The 15,858-nt window shown below is 37.5% G+C and overlaps 1 protein-coding gene across 2 annotated transcripts in view; it reads left to right on the top strand.

Moving 5' to 3' along the window:
- Positions 1-15,858, top strand: part of MYOF (myoferlin) — a 159,776-nt gene that overhangs the window by 112,647 nt on the left and 31,271 nt on the right. For both annotated transcript variants that reach the window (XM_044665689.1, XM_044665688.1), the window contains 10 exons: positions 2,202-2,365; positions 4,600-4,714; positions 6,610-6,715; positions 8,270-8,415; positions 9,477-9,650; positions 12,973-13,081; positions 13,335-13,412; positions 14,811-14,992; positions 15,083-15,241; positions 15,369-15,467. In XM_044665689.1, the coding sequence (XP_044521624.1) occupies positions 2,202-2,365; positions 4,600-4,714; positions 6,610-6,715; positions 8,270-8,415; positions 9,477-9,650; positions 12,973-13,081; positions 13,335-13,412; positions 14,811-14,992; positions 15,083-15,241; positions 15,369-15,467 (1,332 nt within the window). The remainder of the gene's footprint in view (positions 1-2,201; positions 2,366-4,599; positions 4,715-6,609; positions 6,716-8,269; positions 8,416-9,476; positions 9,651-12,972; positions 13,082-13,334; positions 13,413-14,810; positions 14,993-15,082; positions 15,242-15,368; positions 15,468-15,858) is intronic.

Here is a 15,858-nt window from a genome sequence, read left to right as displayed (position 1 = left end):
GACACTTCCTACCTAGGTGACCCTGGGCGAGTCACTTAACCCCCATTGCCCAGCCCTTATTGCTATACAATACACAGTATTGATTCCAAGATGGAAGGCAAGGGTTTAAAAAAGGGAGAGAGGGAGAGAGAGAGAGAGAGAGAGAGAGAGAGAGAGAGAGAGAGAGAGAGAGTGTGTCTTTGTGAGATAGTTGGTCCTCAAAAGCTTAGTTTGAATAGATTTGAAAAGCAGCAAAAGCAGTCCAGTCTTTGGCAAGAATTTCACTTTTTAAAATTTTATTTATTCTGTTTATCTCAAGTTAGAGCCAATACTTCAAATTATTTTGAATGACCCTCTACATTTGGCTGGGACCCTCAGGCTGACCGTGATATAGTAGAACTTGACTAAGAGGCCATCTGGATTCTTGTAGTAGGCTTGCTACTAATTAGCAGAGTGGCTTTGAGCAAATCACTTTCCCACTCCAATCCTCAGTTTTCTCCTTTATCAAATTAGTACAATAGTGCTTACTTTACTAACTTCATCAAGGTGATAAGGCATTGTACTAATTTGAATGTTATTAGTATCTGCAAATTAGTAGATTTTGTATATGAGCTGTTATCCATCCATGTATTTCAGTGTGTTTTAATGAATAGTGCTAATAACAGGTTACCTTATTGGTTAGGGGAGCCATTGGGCATTCTCTGTGTAGGAAGCTATTTCTTATATTGGTGACCCACTGATGATCTATTTAGAGGTCCCACTGGGTTTGAAGTGACCCAGTCCCATGTTTCTAGTCTTGAATTGACTAGTCAGTACCTCTGCTTACTCTTTATGCAGAGCATGGTGATAACAGGACTTGCCTCCTTTGTAGGATGGTTGTGAGATTCAGGGATCATGTAGAAGATAAGAGACAGCATATGTACTTGTAAAAAATTAATTAATTTTAAAAGAAAAGGAAGAAGAAGATGAGAGACAACTCAATACAATGGAAGCAAAATTTGAACCTGGAGTTTGGAAGACCTGAATCTTAGGCCTGCCTCTAGGACTTTATCACTTAACCTTCTTATAGTGTTCCCATCTGTAAAATGGGATAGCAGTCTCTGTAAAACATGTCAGGGTCATTGTGAGGCTCCACTGTATGTATGGAAATGATGTATGGAAAAGCCTTTTTAAATCTTAAGGTGCTATTTAAATATTATGCATAAAAGTCTTTGAAAACTATAAAGTGCTACAATATAAAGAACTCATAGAATTATTATTATCTTCGACAACTCCACTAGCATTCTAAAGCAGTTAGTTAGTAGAACTTGCCTGGCCAATGGGCATTGGCAGAGTGGGTTTCAGTTTCCCCTGCCCTGTTATTCTAGATAGTGTGGAAGTTGTAGGCAGAACCAGGGCCAAAGAACTTAGAATTTGTCTCTAGTTTAGTGACCAAACTATATACAATGAAGTTGATGACCTATCTTAAGATGGGCAAAGTTAGGGAAAGAATAGTAGATAAGAATAGATGATGGGGGAGAAATTCAGTGAAGTAGGAGTAGGCAAAATTAAACTGCTGTTCCCATTTTAGAGATAAATAAACTGAGGCCCAGATATATTAAATAAAGTCAAAGTCTCTCAGCTAGTTAATGCTGAAATTGAGGCAAGAATTAATATCCTGTCTTCTAGTTTATTTTTTTGGCCATAGGTAAACTGACATCAATGTCTAGGGATACCTTTTATCAAGAAAATTTAGTAAATCAGTAAAGACAAAGGCTCTAATTCACTAACATCTCACTTTGTGTTTTAGTTCTGTAGTTAGAATAGCACCATGTCCACATCCATCCTCCAACCCCTACTAAAGGGCTATGCTTAGATGGGATGGTGTTAACAGGCTTCTAAACTTTTTAGTTTAGGATCAGAATTTCAATGTTTTCCTTTTCCCTCAACATAAAGTTGAAAAAAATATCATAAGAGAGGACCCCAGGAGTGAGGTTGACTTCCATCAACTCTGAAGTCCTTTCTGCTTCTACCGGTCTGTGGTTTGAAGAATTCTATGAATATAGATTAGAAAGGAGGAAGCCCATTCTTTGTTCCTGTGTTGGAGAAATATCTTTTCTGCATCTACCTCAGAACAAGGTCTTTAGGGAGGACATCCTACCCGAGAACACATTTTAAACCCCACAGATTGGTCTTATTCCTTTGTCTCTAATGGTATTCTTTTTATATTTTTTAAAAAACAGTATGAAAATCAAGCTTTGATGTTTGGAAAATGGGGCACTTCTGGACTTGTGGGTCGACATAAATTTTCAGATGTCACAGGAAAGATAAAGCTCAAGAAAGAATTCTTTTTGCCCCCTAAAGGCTGGGAATGGGAAGGCGAGTGGATGGTGGATCCTGAAAGAAGGTACATTTTCTGTTCCTAGAAATGAACATATTGATTTCTCCCAACAACCACTGAGTAGTGGTTAATTCTGTAGAACTTTATGGGAACGAGAAAAGATGCCATCCTCGCTTCAGGAGCTAATAATTCTCTCTACTAGCATGAACAAACAGAAATTATCTTTTGGAAGAAATTTTCCCACTGTAACTGACTGAAAATGGGGATTCCTACACAGAAACACTCCTCCTACCATCTGTGTACACCAAAGGCAGTTAAACACTGGGAAATGTTTTGGTCCAAATAATAAAGGCCTTGTCTGGAATACTTTCCTCTGTTGCCGCAAACACGCAACATGGAGGTTAGGCCAATGTCTCTGTGTGTTAGGGGCCTCCCTCTGAGTTGGTTTTCCCTATTACTACTCTCAACTTCATGAAGTTAAATATGTTGTTGCTGTTGTTCAGTTGTGACCGACTTTTTGTGATCCCATTTGTGGTTTTGTAGGCAAAAATATTGAAGTAGTTTGCCATTTCCTTCTCCAGCTCATTTTATAGATGAGGAGACTGAGGCAAACAGTGTTAAATGACTTGGCCAAGATCACTTAGCTAGTAAGTATCTGAAGATGGATTTGAACTTGGGAAGGAGGGGTCTTCCTGACTCCAAGCTGGCACTGTATCCACTGTGCCACCAAGTGCAAAGACAATTACAGGATCCTCAAATGTATGGATATGATGTGGTGACTTTCACATTGATGCCAAAAGCCTCACTCTTTCCACTGCCCAGCACTATAGTGTTTTATTAGAGTGAATTAAAGAAAATCATAAAAAACTAATTATTCCAAATCTTACAAATTACTTTCAGAACTCGTTTATGTAGCATTTGACTCTTGAAAAATCAGGTAGAAAAGTCTTCTTTCCATTAGGACCATGGGCTTCAGCTTCCTTTAAAGGAATGGAATTAGGCTGTATAGGTTATGCTTACATAAGAATTCTTCCTAAATCCAAATTTCTCTTTTTTTTCTGCTGATGGTAGCACCATTCCTCAAGCTTCTCGAGTCCTCAACATCTTCCTCACATCACATGCCCAATCACTTGCAAATCTTGCTGTTTCAACCTCCAGAGCATATTTTGCATCCTACCCCTTCTCTTCATTCATACAACTCAACTACTTCTTTAGTTCAGGCTCTTGTCATTTCTCATTGAGTTCAGACCAAAGTTTTCCCATGCAGCTTCCCTGTCTCAAGCCTCTGCCTGCTTCAGTCTCACCTGCACACAGTTGCCAGAATGGCTTTCTTTAAGCAACACCTAAATGTCTTTCCTCTATTTAGAGTAAACTCTGCTGGCTCCTTGTTGCCTGTGGGCTAAAATAGAAACTGTTTATTTTTCAGTCCTTTGACAACCTGGTCCCAAGCCATCTCTCCAGCCTCACTGCATGTTGCTCCCCTTCTTAGATACTGTAGTCCAGGTAAACTGGCTTTCTTTTTCTCTTCATAAATAGTAATCCATATTCCTCCTTTCTGTACTTTTATGCTGAGCATCTTCCCTTCCTGAAATACATTCCTTCTTCACCTTCACCTCTCTCTCAGACTTTTCAGTACAAGTTCAAATGACAATATCTTTAAAAACTCCAAGTAGAAGTTGTTTGCCCTGGTTCCTTCCAGCATCCTGTTTCCCCCTAGTAGCTCTCTTACGTACTACTGGGTAGTAGAATTTCTGATGTTCTCACTATCATATCCCTTTCCTTGGAAATAACCTAGTGTGGACAGTTTTTAATCCATGGAAAGCTACATTGTGTGGTGTGAAAAGTGTTGGATTTGAACTCATAGCATCAGAATTTGAAACTTAGTTCTATGGATAGAGTGCTGGGTCTAGAGATGGGAATATCTGAGTTCAAATCTCAGCTTCAAACATATGATTGTGAGCAGTCACTTAACCTCTGCCAGCCCAGTTTCCTTATCTATAAAATGAGGATAATAGTAGCAATTTTTTTCCTAAGGTTTTTATAAGGACCAAATGAAATTGTATTTATAAAGTGCTTAGCCCAATGCCTACCACATAATAAGTACTTAATAAATGTTTCTTCCCTTCCCTATGTGACTTGGACAAGTCATTTCACTGATTTACACACCAGTTTATTCATCTTTGAAATAAGAAAATTAGATAATTTCTAAGGTCCCCTCCAGCTCTGATTCTGGGATCCTATGACAAGAACCAGAGTTTAGAAAATTCAGTCAGTAATACAAGACACTGATTTCTCCCCAGTTTGTTGACTGAAGCAGATGCTGGCCACACACAGTTTACAGATGAAGTATATCAGAATGAAAGCCGCTACCCAGGTGGAGAATGGAAACAAATAGAGGACAGCTACACAGATGTGGTAAGTCATTTATCCTCTCATAATTCTGATAGTTTTTCACTTGTAAAAGGGTTAAGGTTGGGCAGTAACAAGTCTTTCATTTTCATCCTGTGCTTGTAATTGTTCTATTACCATAAGATCTACCAAAAAGGACCGGACAATATTGATTTTCATATTTATCTCGATGATGGTCTGAAGCACAGACCATGTGGTTGGAACTGAAAATGATGCCTTTCCAGGATTCATATGAGAGAATTTTCAATATATATTCATCAATTTCATGCAAAATGGTGGTTCACTAAATTGAAGTGATCCTGAAGTGAGGTTCTTAAACAAAACAGTCATGAAAAGATGATTCTTATCTTAGGATTTCTCAGTTCTTTTTACATCCAACCATTGTATGTCTGGTACAGTCATTTCAGTTGTGTCTGACTCTTTGTGACCCCATTTTTGAAAGTTTTCTTGACAAAGATACTAGGAGTGGTTTGTCATTTCCTTCTGTAGCTCATTTTACAGATAAGGAAATTGAAGCAAATAGGTGAAGTGACTTGCCCAAGATCATACACCTAATAAGTGTCTGAGGTCAGAATTGAACTCAAAAAGATGAGTCTCCCTGACACCAGACTTGTTGCTCTATCTACTGTGCCACCTCGATGACCAATTGTATATAACATTTCAAATAAAAACCTTATAACTTGTTTGGTCCTTCATTTATTAAGATACTCCATTGTTTGGGCCTCAAGAATACTCTTACCTGGAAAGGTCAAAGAATACTAGCTGAAATTTATATAGTATTTCATAGTTTACAAAAGGCTTAACATATATCATATTAGTCATTTGAGTCAGTGTGAGTGGAAATGCTGACTTTAGTGCCAGGAAAGCTCGAGTTCCAATCCCAGCTCTGCCACTAAGTAACTGTAACTATTGGCAATTCATTTATCCCTTCTCATCCTTGGCTTTTTCACCTTTTAAATAAGAATTATAATAATTGCCATAACCCAAATGTGAAAATATATGTAAAGTCCTTGGGAAACTTTAAAATATTACACAAATATTAACCATTATTATAATCTCCATAAAAGTCCTGTGAGATTAATAGTGTAAGTATCATCATACTTAATTAATAGATGAGAAAACTGAGGTATAGAGAAATCAAATTACAAAGTCATACAACTGGCAAGTAGCTAGACCAGGATTAGAACCAAGATCTTCTCACTCTAAATTCAGTGATCTTTCCATTATACTGCAATTGCCTACCCCACATGGAAGAATGGGGTCTTGTTTCTATTCTTATTTTGTGGAAATAGAAACCTAGGGATCTAATTAATATCTCAGAGGACCTTGGGCAGTAACAATGGTTTGGAGTATTGTCCCTATCTCCTAAATAATCTTAAATCTATAGTAAATCATCAGGGAAAAATACTGGCTCTTAAGCCAAAGTAAAAACTAAAGTTATTGAAGTGAAACCTACGTCTCAACATAAAGCATGATTTAGTAATTGGATAAATCTAAATTGAAAAGCCTCCTCACCATACTCTACATGATATAGGATTCACTATTCTGCATAAGCATTGATGGCACTGTGATGATTTATATCAGGAGACTCCCAGTATTTGAACACTGTCCTGCATTTCATCATTATTTCTTCCTTCTGGGATATATCCCTTCCTCTAGATTATCTCTCTAATGTATAGGTGCATTCTTTTACAAGAGAGCAAAATCTCTCTAATCTTTAAGGGCTATCAAAGAGAGAAGGTAACCCAAGTCTTTACAGAGGGTTCCTGTTTGCAATTTGAGGTTAGAAATGTTTATGAGAAAACAGGGGATGCTAATGGAGCTGGAAAAATCTAGTGAAGGGGGTGGCAGGATCTTGGCATGCTGTCTGACACTCCCTTTTTTCTTTTCCTTTTAAAAAGAATGGAGAAAAAGCAGCATCTCCTAGTGAGATGACTTGCCCCCCTGGCTGGGAGTGGGAAGATGATGCTTGGATGTATGATATAAACCGAGCTGTGGATGAAAAAGGTAATTAATCTCTGTTATAAAGAAATATAGGGACTCTTTGATACTACTATTATCCTTCTAGGGGATATTGGTTAGGGAAGCTGTGTCTTTGTATTCCCCTAGGTAGCTGGTGACTGGGGAACACCAATTCAGTCTCCTTTGCTTGATGGTATAATTCCCTTTCCTATATAACAGTGCCCAGGCAGGACCCTTAATAGTCTGGTGGTTGGGTAACCCTTTCAGGGCCTACCTGGGGTTGGATTAATTATTAGTATTGGGCTCTAATTAGCCTTGGATCATGTTTCATCTGACTGTGTTGCTCCTTCCCCAAAGGTCATGATATAATGACCGCTCAGAAAGGTACTTAATGAATCTTTATCTATTGATCTTAAGTAGGGAAAGGAATAATCAGCAACAGATTGGGGATATGTGACCCTGTCACACTAATATCTATGATCAATAATCCTTCAGGACTGTAGGCTGTTGTTTCAGTAAAGCTGCAGCTAGTGGTTTTACCCTCCTCTGGTTCAGCTTGGCCACTGCCAAACCAGAGAGGGCAATCTGCTCAGTTGGTACAGATATGATGATTTCTCTCAGCTTCCTTATTATTAGTTTGTGATATGTCAGCCTTGCACAGCCTTCAGGAAGTAACCACCCTTAAGGAAAATCCACCCTCTTCTTCTTATACCTCCCTCCTCCTGGTTCCCACCCGGAGGCCAGAGATCTAAATAGCTATGATGATTCAGATGCCTAAAGATCTAGGGAGATTCAGGGAGAACCAATGACCCATGGTCAGAGACCCACAGATCAAAGATCAAAGATCAATGGTCCAAGCTCAAAGACCAAAGACCCCAAAGACCAAAAACCTGAGACCCCTCCTAGATGACTGTTAGGGGTATTTTTATCCTCAGGCCAACTGCCTTTGCTCCTGTCCTCACAGCATCCAGGAACATTCCAATGTCTCCAAATGTCTCCCTTGTCAATCAAGGTGAGACTAACAATCATCAGAGTTTGAATATAACATTTCATATCACAAGATCATCTCATTACTCTTATTGCATAGGACATATCTTGGTCAATGGGTTAAATAACACAGTCCAGCACGTGTCTTTCTCCAGTGTAAGAAGAAAAATGAACTTGAAAAGGAGTACTTTTTGCCTTTCTATCCCCAGGCTTAGCAAAGTGCCTGATACATTTAAGGCTTAATAAATGTGTATTGACTCATTAACTGACTGCTACAAGAAAACAGGTCCAGAGACTAAAGACTCAAACTGTTCTGATGGTGGATGTGAACTGGGGAAAAGGACCATATATATAGCAGAGTAGAGGATTTGGGTGGAAACTAAAGGGTCAGCAGAAATAACTCAGGGCAGAGTGAGAAGCAGAATCCCAGACTCATGGAACTGAGGATTTGGAGAGAGCCTAAGAGCTCCTCTAGTACAACTCTCATTTTTCAGAGACCCAGAAATAAGTGGGGCAGCTGAACACTTCCTAGAGATTTGCTTACTTTTAGGCAAATTGACCTCTTTATGCTAATGGTTTAAAAACAACAACAAAGAACCCTCTCTATTTCAGGCTGGGAATATGGAATTACTATTCCTCCTGATAACAAGCCAAAGTCCTGGGTTGCTGCAGAGAAGATGTATCATACACACAGGAGGCGACGAATGGTCCGCAAACGCAGAAAGGATTTAACACAGTCGGCTGCAAGTACTGCAAGGGTAAGAGGGTCAATGAGAAATGCACTTCTATTCTTCACAAATGACCAAGAACATTCAGGTGTCCATTTCTAAAGGACCTAATGTTCTAGGCAGTGATGGGAAAAGAATTCCCCCAACAAATATTTCTTGTTTAATAATGAATTATTTCCATGCAGGTGAGTCTAGAAGGTCTTACACATTATTCCATGATCCTTTTACCTACGAGGTGGCATAATGTAGCAGAAGAACCATATGAGAGTTAGTATATATGGGTACTGGTCTTGTCTCTGCCTGTGACTTGTTCTATGTAGCTATTAACAAGTCATTTCATCCCATTAAGGATAGTTTATTACTATTTTATATCATCTGTAAGATAAAGGAGTTGTAGTAGGATAATCACTAAGGTTCCTTTAAGTTTTGAAACCCTCTTTCTACTATTGACTTTATGTAATATTTAAATTCTGACATCAATATCACAAAAGATAAGATTGTGCTAGGGGGCAGCTGGGTAGCTCAGTGGAGTGAGAGTCAGGCCTAGAGACAGGAGGTCCTAGGTTCAAACCCGGCCTCAGCCACTTCCCAGCTGTGTGACCCTAGGCAAGTCACTTGACCCCCATTGCCCACCCTTACCAATCTTCCACCTATGAGACAATACACCGAAGTACAAGGGTTAAAAAAAAAAGATTGTGCTAAAATGAATTTGTGTATCATATTTAATTTGGATAAATAGGTGATAGAGATAAAAAACAAACCAAAACAGCATCAGGTACTATTTGAAAGCATAAAATATGCCTTACTTCACTTTGTTATACACTAAGTTGGCCATACTATTAATATATTTAAGTAAAACACACTAGAAAGAACTACTTTTTTAAATAATAGAAATAGAGTAGGTGATATTTTCTGTTTGCCTATTAAGTATCTATGTGATCTTGGGTAATTAATTGTCCTCCTCATCCAGTTTGCCCATTTGTAAAATGGATGATGTGAATACCTTTTCTCATTCCTTGAAAAGAATCAGTGAGAATAAGAGCAAATAATATGTGGAAAGCTGAAATGAAGTTATTTTTTGCTCATTTTAGGGGTGGGAAGCAATAGAAGATAAAGAAGGATGGGAATATGCATCTTTAATCGGATGGAAATTTCACTGGAAACAGCGTAGTTCAGATACTTTTCGTCGAAGACGCTGGAGAAGAAAGATGGCTCCTTCTGAAACACATGGTTCAGCTGCTATCTTTAAACTTGAAGGTGCCATTGTAAGTACATCAATACCTCAACAGGTCCATAATCTAGTCTATGTGGGTGACCACTTTGTCAATGCAATAGGGCATCTGCTCCATACCTTCCACATTTTACAAAGAACATTGATAAATTAAAGTTTTTCTCAAGGAGAGCAGAGCCAGCATCTTGAAGGGCATATCTTATGAGGATCAGTTGAAGGAATAGGCAACATTTAACCAAAAGAAGAAAAGAGTTAGGGGCAACATAATAGCTGCCTTAAAGTACCTGAAGGATTGTCCCGCAGAAGAAAGAATAAGCATGTTTTGTTTGGCCCCAGAAGAAAGAAATAAAAACCATGGGTACAAGTTACAAAGAACACAACTTGAATGAATGAATGAATGAACAACTAAATAAAAAACATTCAGTGCTTACTATGTGCCAGGTACTGTGACAAATGATGGGAATTAAAAGGCAAGTATGCAAGACAGTCTTTTCCCTCAAAAAGCTTACATTCTAAGAGAGGAGTACAATGTATTAGAGTTGGAATGAGGTGATGAGAATACATGAATGGTAGTCTGGTTTAGAAAAAGCTGACCAGAGTTATGATGACTGGGCTTCTGGCATGATAAGATGAGAAGCTCACCTAGTAGAACCCAAGGTGCCAGAGGCAGACTCTGAGTTCAAGAAGGCAAAAGAAGGGGAAATGCCCAGAAGACAGACAGCAGTCTTTGGAAATGGCCAGGAAAAGAAATTTAGATTTAGAAAAGTGAAACTCTGCTTTGAGCCACTATAGAACTTAATGTAGACTCATGGTTTTTTTCTTTAAAGTCCAGGAAAGTTGATCACATGAATTCACTTTTGCCCCTTTTCCCATTTCCCCTTCTTTCCCACTCCTTTATAGCAAACAATTGCTCATAATGCAATAAAAGTTAACTTATCTTTATTTGGAGACAAAACCCATTATGAAAGTACAAACAAATAAGCTTTAAAAAGAACAGGAAATTCCAAAGGGTAAGCTACACCAGTCTAGCTGGCAGTGATGAAGCAAAAAGGCAGAGGAGGAAGTAATGAATGGATAAATTCACCAGGTCCTAGAAATGAGTTGAAGAAAGCACAGTAGCATCCTCTCTTCAAATGAATAATTCTTTGAGAGGATCAGTGAGTTAGATAAGACCCCGACATTTATGTTGTTCAGTCATTCTTCAGCTGTGTTCAACTCTTTGTGACCCTATTTGGGGTTTTCTTGGCAAAAATACTGGATTGTTTGCCATTTCCTTCTCTGGGTCATTTTGCAGATGAAGAAACTGGGGCAAACAGGGTTAAGTGACTTGCCTAGTGTCACACAACTTGTAAGTGCCTGAGGCCAGATTCGAACTCAGAAAAATGAATCTTCCTGACTCTAGGTTCAGCACTCTCTCCACTACACCACATAGCTAACCTCTAGTTTCTCATGATTATAGTCAATTTAGGGTAACAAGGTACCTCACAATTCGCTTACAATTGACTTTCCCCCTTTTGTCCCCCTCTCCCATGCTTCTGCTCCCCAGTGCTCATCCTCCTCCTCTCCCAGGACTAAAACCTTACCCAGATCCCCCCATCCCATCCAGTTCCTGTTTCTCCTGATCTTTCAGTCTCTTTTTACACCTGGGAAAAACTATACTTCTCAGCAGTCCCTGCCGCTGATATCAGACAACATAAGAAAAAGCTTCCTAAAATTGAAGCTATCCAAAAAAAAAAAAAAAAAAGGAAAAGAAAAAAGAAAAGTCGTCTTTACGAGCCTAATTGACTTCCTTTGGGAATTTTGAGGATAGAATTCTTGTCTGAGGAGCTAATTTGAAACAGATTCTCTAGCAACTACTTTAATATTCTTGCTCACTCCAAACCTTGTTTCTAAAAGAACTGTAATTTCTTTTCCCCACCCCAAGTACCTGCTTTTAAAGCCATTTAAATAGAAATAAAATTTTAAAATAGAAAATATGTAGTAATTTCCTGGCATCTTCTTACTATCCAAGATAAAAACCTATTCAGCAATTTAAAATGACATTTAAGTCTATTTAGAGAACCTTACCAACACATACTTCCACCAGAGAATTGAGTGCCTACAACTTAGTTTTTTGATCCTCACTCAAACAGGGACTGATTTCCACTCAAGAAAGATCTCCATGTCCAAAGTTCCATCCAACTGTGTGACAAAAAAATAAAGGCCATTCCTCTGATAATTTAAGAGCCTTTAGTAGCCTCCTTTCTTTTCTTTTCTTTTCTTTTCTTTTCTTTTCTTTTCTTTTCTTTTCTTTTCTTTTCTTTTCTTTTCTTTTCTTTTCTTTTCTTTTCTTTTCTTTTCTTTTCTCTTCTCTTCTCTTCTCTTCTCTTCTCTTCTCTTCTCTTCTCTTCTCTTCTCTTCTCTTCTCTTCTCTTCTTTTCCTTTTTAAAACCCTTACCTTCTGTCTTAAAGTTAATACTAAGTATTCCTTCTAAGACAGAAAAATAGTAAGGGCTAGGCAATGGGAATTAAGTGATTTGCCCAGGGTCTCACAGCTAGGAAGTGTCTGAGGCCAGATTTGAAGCCAAGACCTCCCATCTCTAGACCTAGCTCTTTATCTATACTTCCTTCATTGACAGCTTCCTTGATTTTTCAAGCAAGAAAGTGGGAGTATTTATTATAGGCAATATATTATATATTATATTAGATATATAGACACAATATAATTATGAAGACCCTTTTTTAATTTTTTATGATAATTCATATTTATATAATTACTTTGGGTTTTTAAGATGTCATTGAAACATTTTATTTTTATATCATCTTGACTACCAAATATATTTCCATCTTCCAAATCCCAGAGAACCATTCCTTGAAACAATAAAAAAAGAGAGGAAAAAATTCAGCAAAACTTATTAAAACATAACTATGACAAATATATGCAATGTTTCACACCCTAATCTCACAACTTTGTAAATAAAGAAGGAAAAATAAAGATCTTCTCATCTCTTCTCCAGGCTTATATTTTTGGAGGAATATAATTGCATAATCTAGGTTACTTTTGTTATTGTTCTTTCTTCTTAGAGTGTTACAGTCACTGCATATAGTCTTTATGTGATTCTGCTTGTCTCATTCTGTGTCAGTTCACATAAGATTTCTCATGCTTCTCAGTATTTGTCATATTTATTGTTTCTTACACCATAGTAATATTCCATTATATTTTCATGTTCTTCAATTTATTTTTATTTAGCTATTGGCCAACCAATGGAAATCCCTTTCCTTTAGTAAAAAATCCTTACTAAAATCCAGTTTTCTGAGAAAGGTATTTTTCCCATTATTTACAGTATAGTTGATTTATGTTTTACATTTTATCCCAGGGAGCAGACACTACTGATGATGGAGATGAAAAGAGCATGGAAAAACACAAACATAGTGCAACAACTGTGTTTGGTGCAAACACTCCAATTGTTTCCTGTAATTTTGACAGTAAGTTCCTAGCATTCAGTTTGAGAATCTTTCTTCTGTATCTATCATTATTAATCCCATAAAGAGGTGCATTTGGTGCTAAATAAACTTTAATGAAATTTAAAAAGTGAAATGTGGTATTTTTTAATATGTATATTCTGGAGTTTTTAAATTGCCAGTTTCTACCTGGCCTGGCTAATATACATATGTATGTACATAAAGGAAATTTGCTATGTTATGTTTCTTATAAATTAATTTTGGTTCTTTTTTTAAGGAGTATACAATTATCACCTTCGCTGCTATATATATCAAGCTCGAAATCTTATGGCTTTAGATAAAGATAGTTTTTCAGGTAAGAAAAAAACTTAAAATCCCCAAACATTATTATATAATAAGTCAGCAATATTTTACAGTAAGATGTTTATTATTCCCTATTTGGTCATTTCTAAAAAGCTGGGGGACACATGGTGGTAGACTGCCATCTGGTGGTATTTCAGAGAATCAGGGATCCAGGCTTCTTACCGCAAATAAAAAGGAAAAGATTCAGTGATGGAGAATCTTCAACCATCCTTTTCTTACATCTTTTTGCTTTTCTCTGAAACTTACACAAAAATGAAGTATTTTGAAGAAATGAACAGGTTTCTAGACAGGTTAGTTCCAAGAGCATTTAATTTAGGGATCGAGTTTCTGCCTCTGTTTGTGTGTGTGTGTCTGTAGTTGTACTTATTCTAGACCAAAGATGCTAGAAAACATTTTCATGTTTCCACTAGGGGGTGCCCCCTCACTGAAAGTCAGAAGTTGAAATAGTGAAAAAAAAATCAAAGACATTCAAGCTGTCCAGAAGAGAAGTTTGCTTCTGCTCTCTTCTGATAAGAAGGAATACAGTGGTTGTTTCCAGTTTAATGTGTTAGAATTATAGATTTAAAACTGGAAGAACGTTGCCTATTTCATCCCTTAGATACTGAGACCCAGAGAAATGACTCACTAAGGTCATGTAGGTTGAAAGGAGAAGGACCAATTGTAAACTAAGGTCCAGTGATCCTCCATGTTCAAGGCAGAAGAACCTCTCACTTCTCCATGCTCAAGGATGAAAGAAAGATTTTTATTTATGTGACCAATAGTTGAGTTACTAATAAAACAGACACAGTATACATAAGGGAAAGAGCACTGGACTTAGAAGCAAAGAATGAAGGATCAAATCCTGGCTCAGCCGCTTGCTACTTATTTGATGTTGGGCAAGTTCTGGGTCTCTGGTTCCTATATAAAATCAAGGATTGTACTAGATGACTTCTAAGTTCCCTTCTAGCTCTAATTCTACAATCTTGTGACACCTATCACATACAATATTGGCTTTTGGTATACCTTTAAGGAATTTGTTTTTTGGTGTATATGTTTTAATTGAACAGTTAGGAGAATGGAATGAACAATTTGGTTTTTAAAATGCTTGTTATTTGATAATTAAAAAAAAGAAATGATGGGATTGGAAAAATAAATTTGATTAATTCAACCCAAGTGTTCCTAGATCCAAAAATAGTTTGTCACCTACATGCCATGCTGTCTTTCATTCAAAGATACATATGTTAAAAAGATAGAATCCCACACCAATAGTAGCATGGAGCTTCTCCAGCCAACCTATCATCTGTGATAATTTTTAGGTAGTAGGTCAGTATAGATAAGGGTTGTACCTCAGAAGTCTGGATCTTTGGTTCATTTATTCATTTGGTTCATTTATCTTGTTTATTTATTTTAGACCCCTATGCCCATGTTTCATTCCTCCATCGGAGCCAAACAACTGAAATAATCCACTCAACACTGAATCCAACCTGGGACCAAACTCTAATATTTGATGATATTGAAATTTTTGGAGAACCACAAACAATCATACAAAACCCACCCAAAGTTGTCATTGAACTCTTTGACAATGACCAAGTAGTAAGTCATCTGGAATTTCCCTAATGGTTGGGGGGACGGATATCTGAAATAATTTTAGGTGTCTAATTTGGGAGTTGCTTATTTTCCCAGGGCAAAGATGAATTTTTAGGTCGAAGTTTTTGCTCCCCAATTGTCAAACTAAATCCGGAAGTCGACATCACCCCTAAGCTTCTCTGGCACCCAGTCATAAATGGAGACAAGGCTTGTGGGGATGTACTTGTAGCTGCTGAGCTTATTCTCACAGATAAGGTAATTTGTCAGTTTTCTGTTCACTCCTTTCCAAGATGGTCAGATGAACATGTTCATGTTCATGTGCTCTGGAATGCTTTATTTAAAATAAAGAAAGATGTTAACATTACCATATTTATTTTACCAGGTTGGGTCCAATCTTCCAATTCTCCCATCCCAGAGGGCTCCAAATCTCTACATGGTTCCTCAAGGAATTAGGCCTGTGGTTCAACTCACTGCTATTGAGGTACTTTTCTCTTTTTCCTGATTTGAATAAATCAAAAGAATATGTTTCCTGTGGGGGGCAATTCTCCTGGGAAGGGAATAGGGAGTAGACCTATTATTTCATTGGCACAAGGAACAACCAGGTGAGGAAGTTCTTTCTACCAATGCAAGTTGGCACCTTATCTTTTAGAAAGTTGCCTAAAACACTGAGAGATTAAATGACTTGACCCAAGTCACATAGCAAATATGTATTAGAAGAAGGACTTGAACTCAAGTCTTCCTTTCTTCAAAGTTAGTTCTCTCTATCTACTACTCCGTAAGTTTAAAAATTTTTAAATTTCACATATGTGAAAAAAAACTGGGTCAGTCACATGTCTAGAGTAAGGTAAAAAACAAAACAAACAAAACAAACA

This window comes from Gracilinanus agilis, chromosome 2 (genome assembly GCF_016433145.1).
Source record: "Gracilinanus agilis isolate LMUSP501 chromosome 2, AgileGrace, whole genome shotgun sequence".
Lineage (NCBI taxonomy): Eukaryota > Metazoa > Chordata > Mammalia > Didelphimorphia > Didelphidae > Gracilinanus > Gracilinanus agilis.
This window is presented reverse-complemented; position numbering and strand designations above follow the sequence as displayed.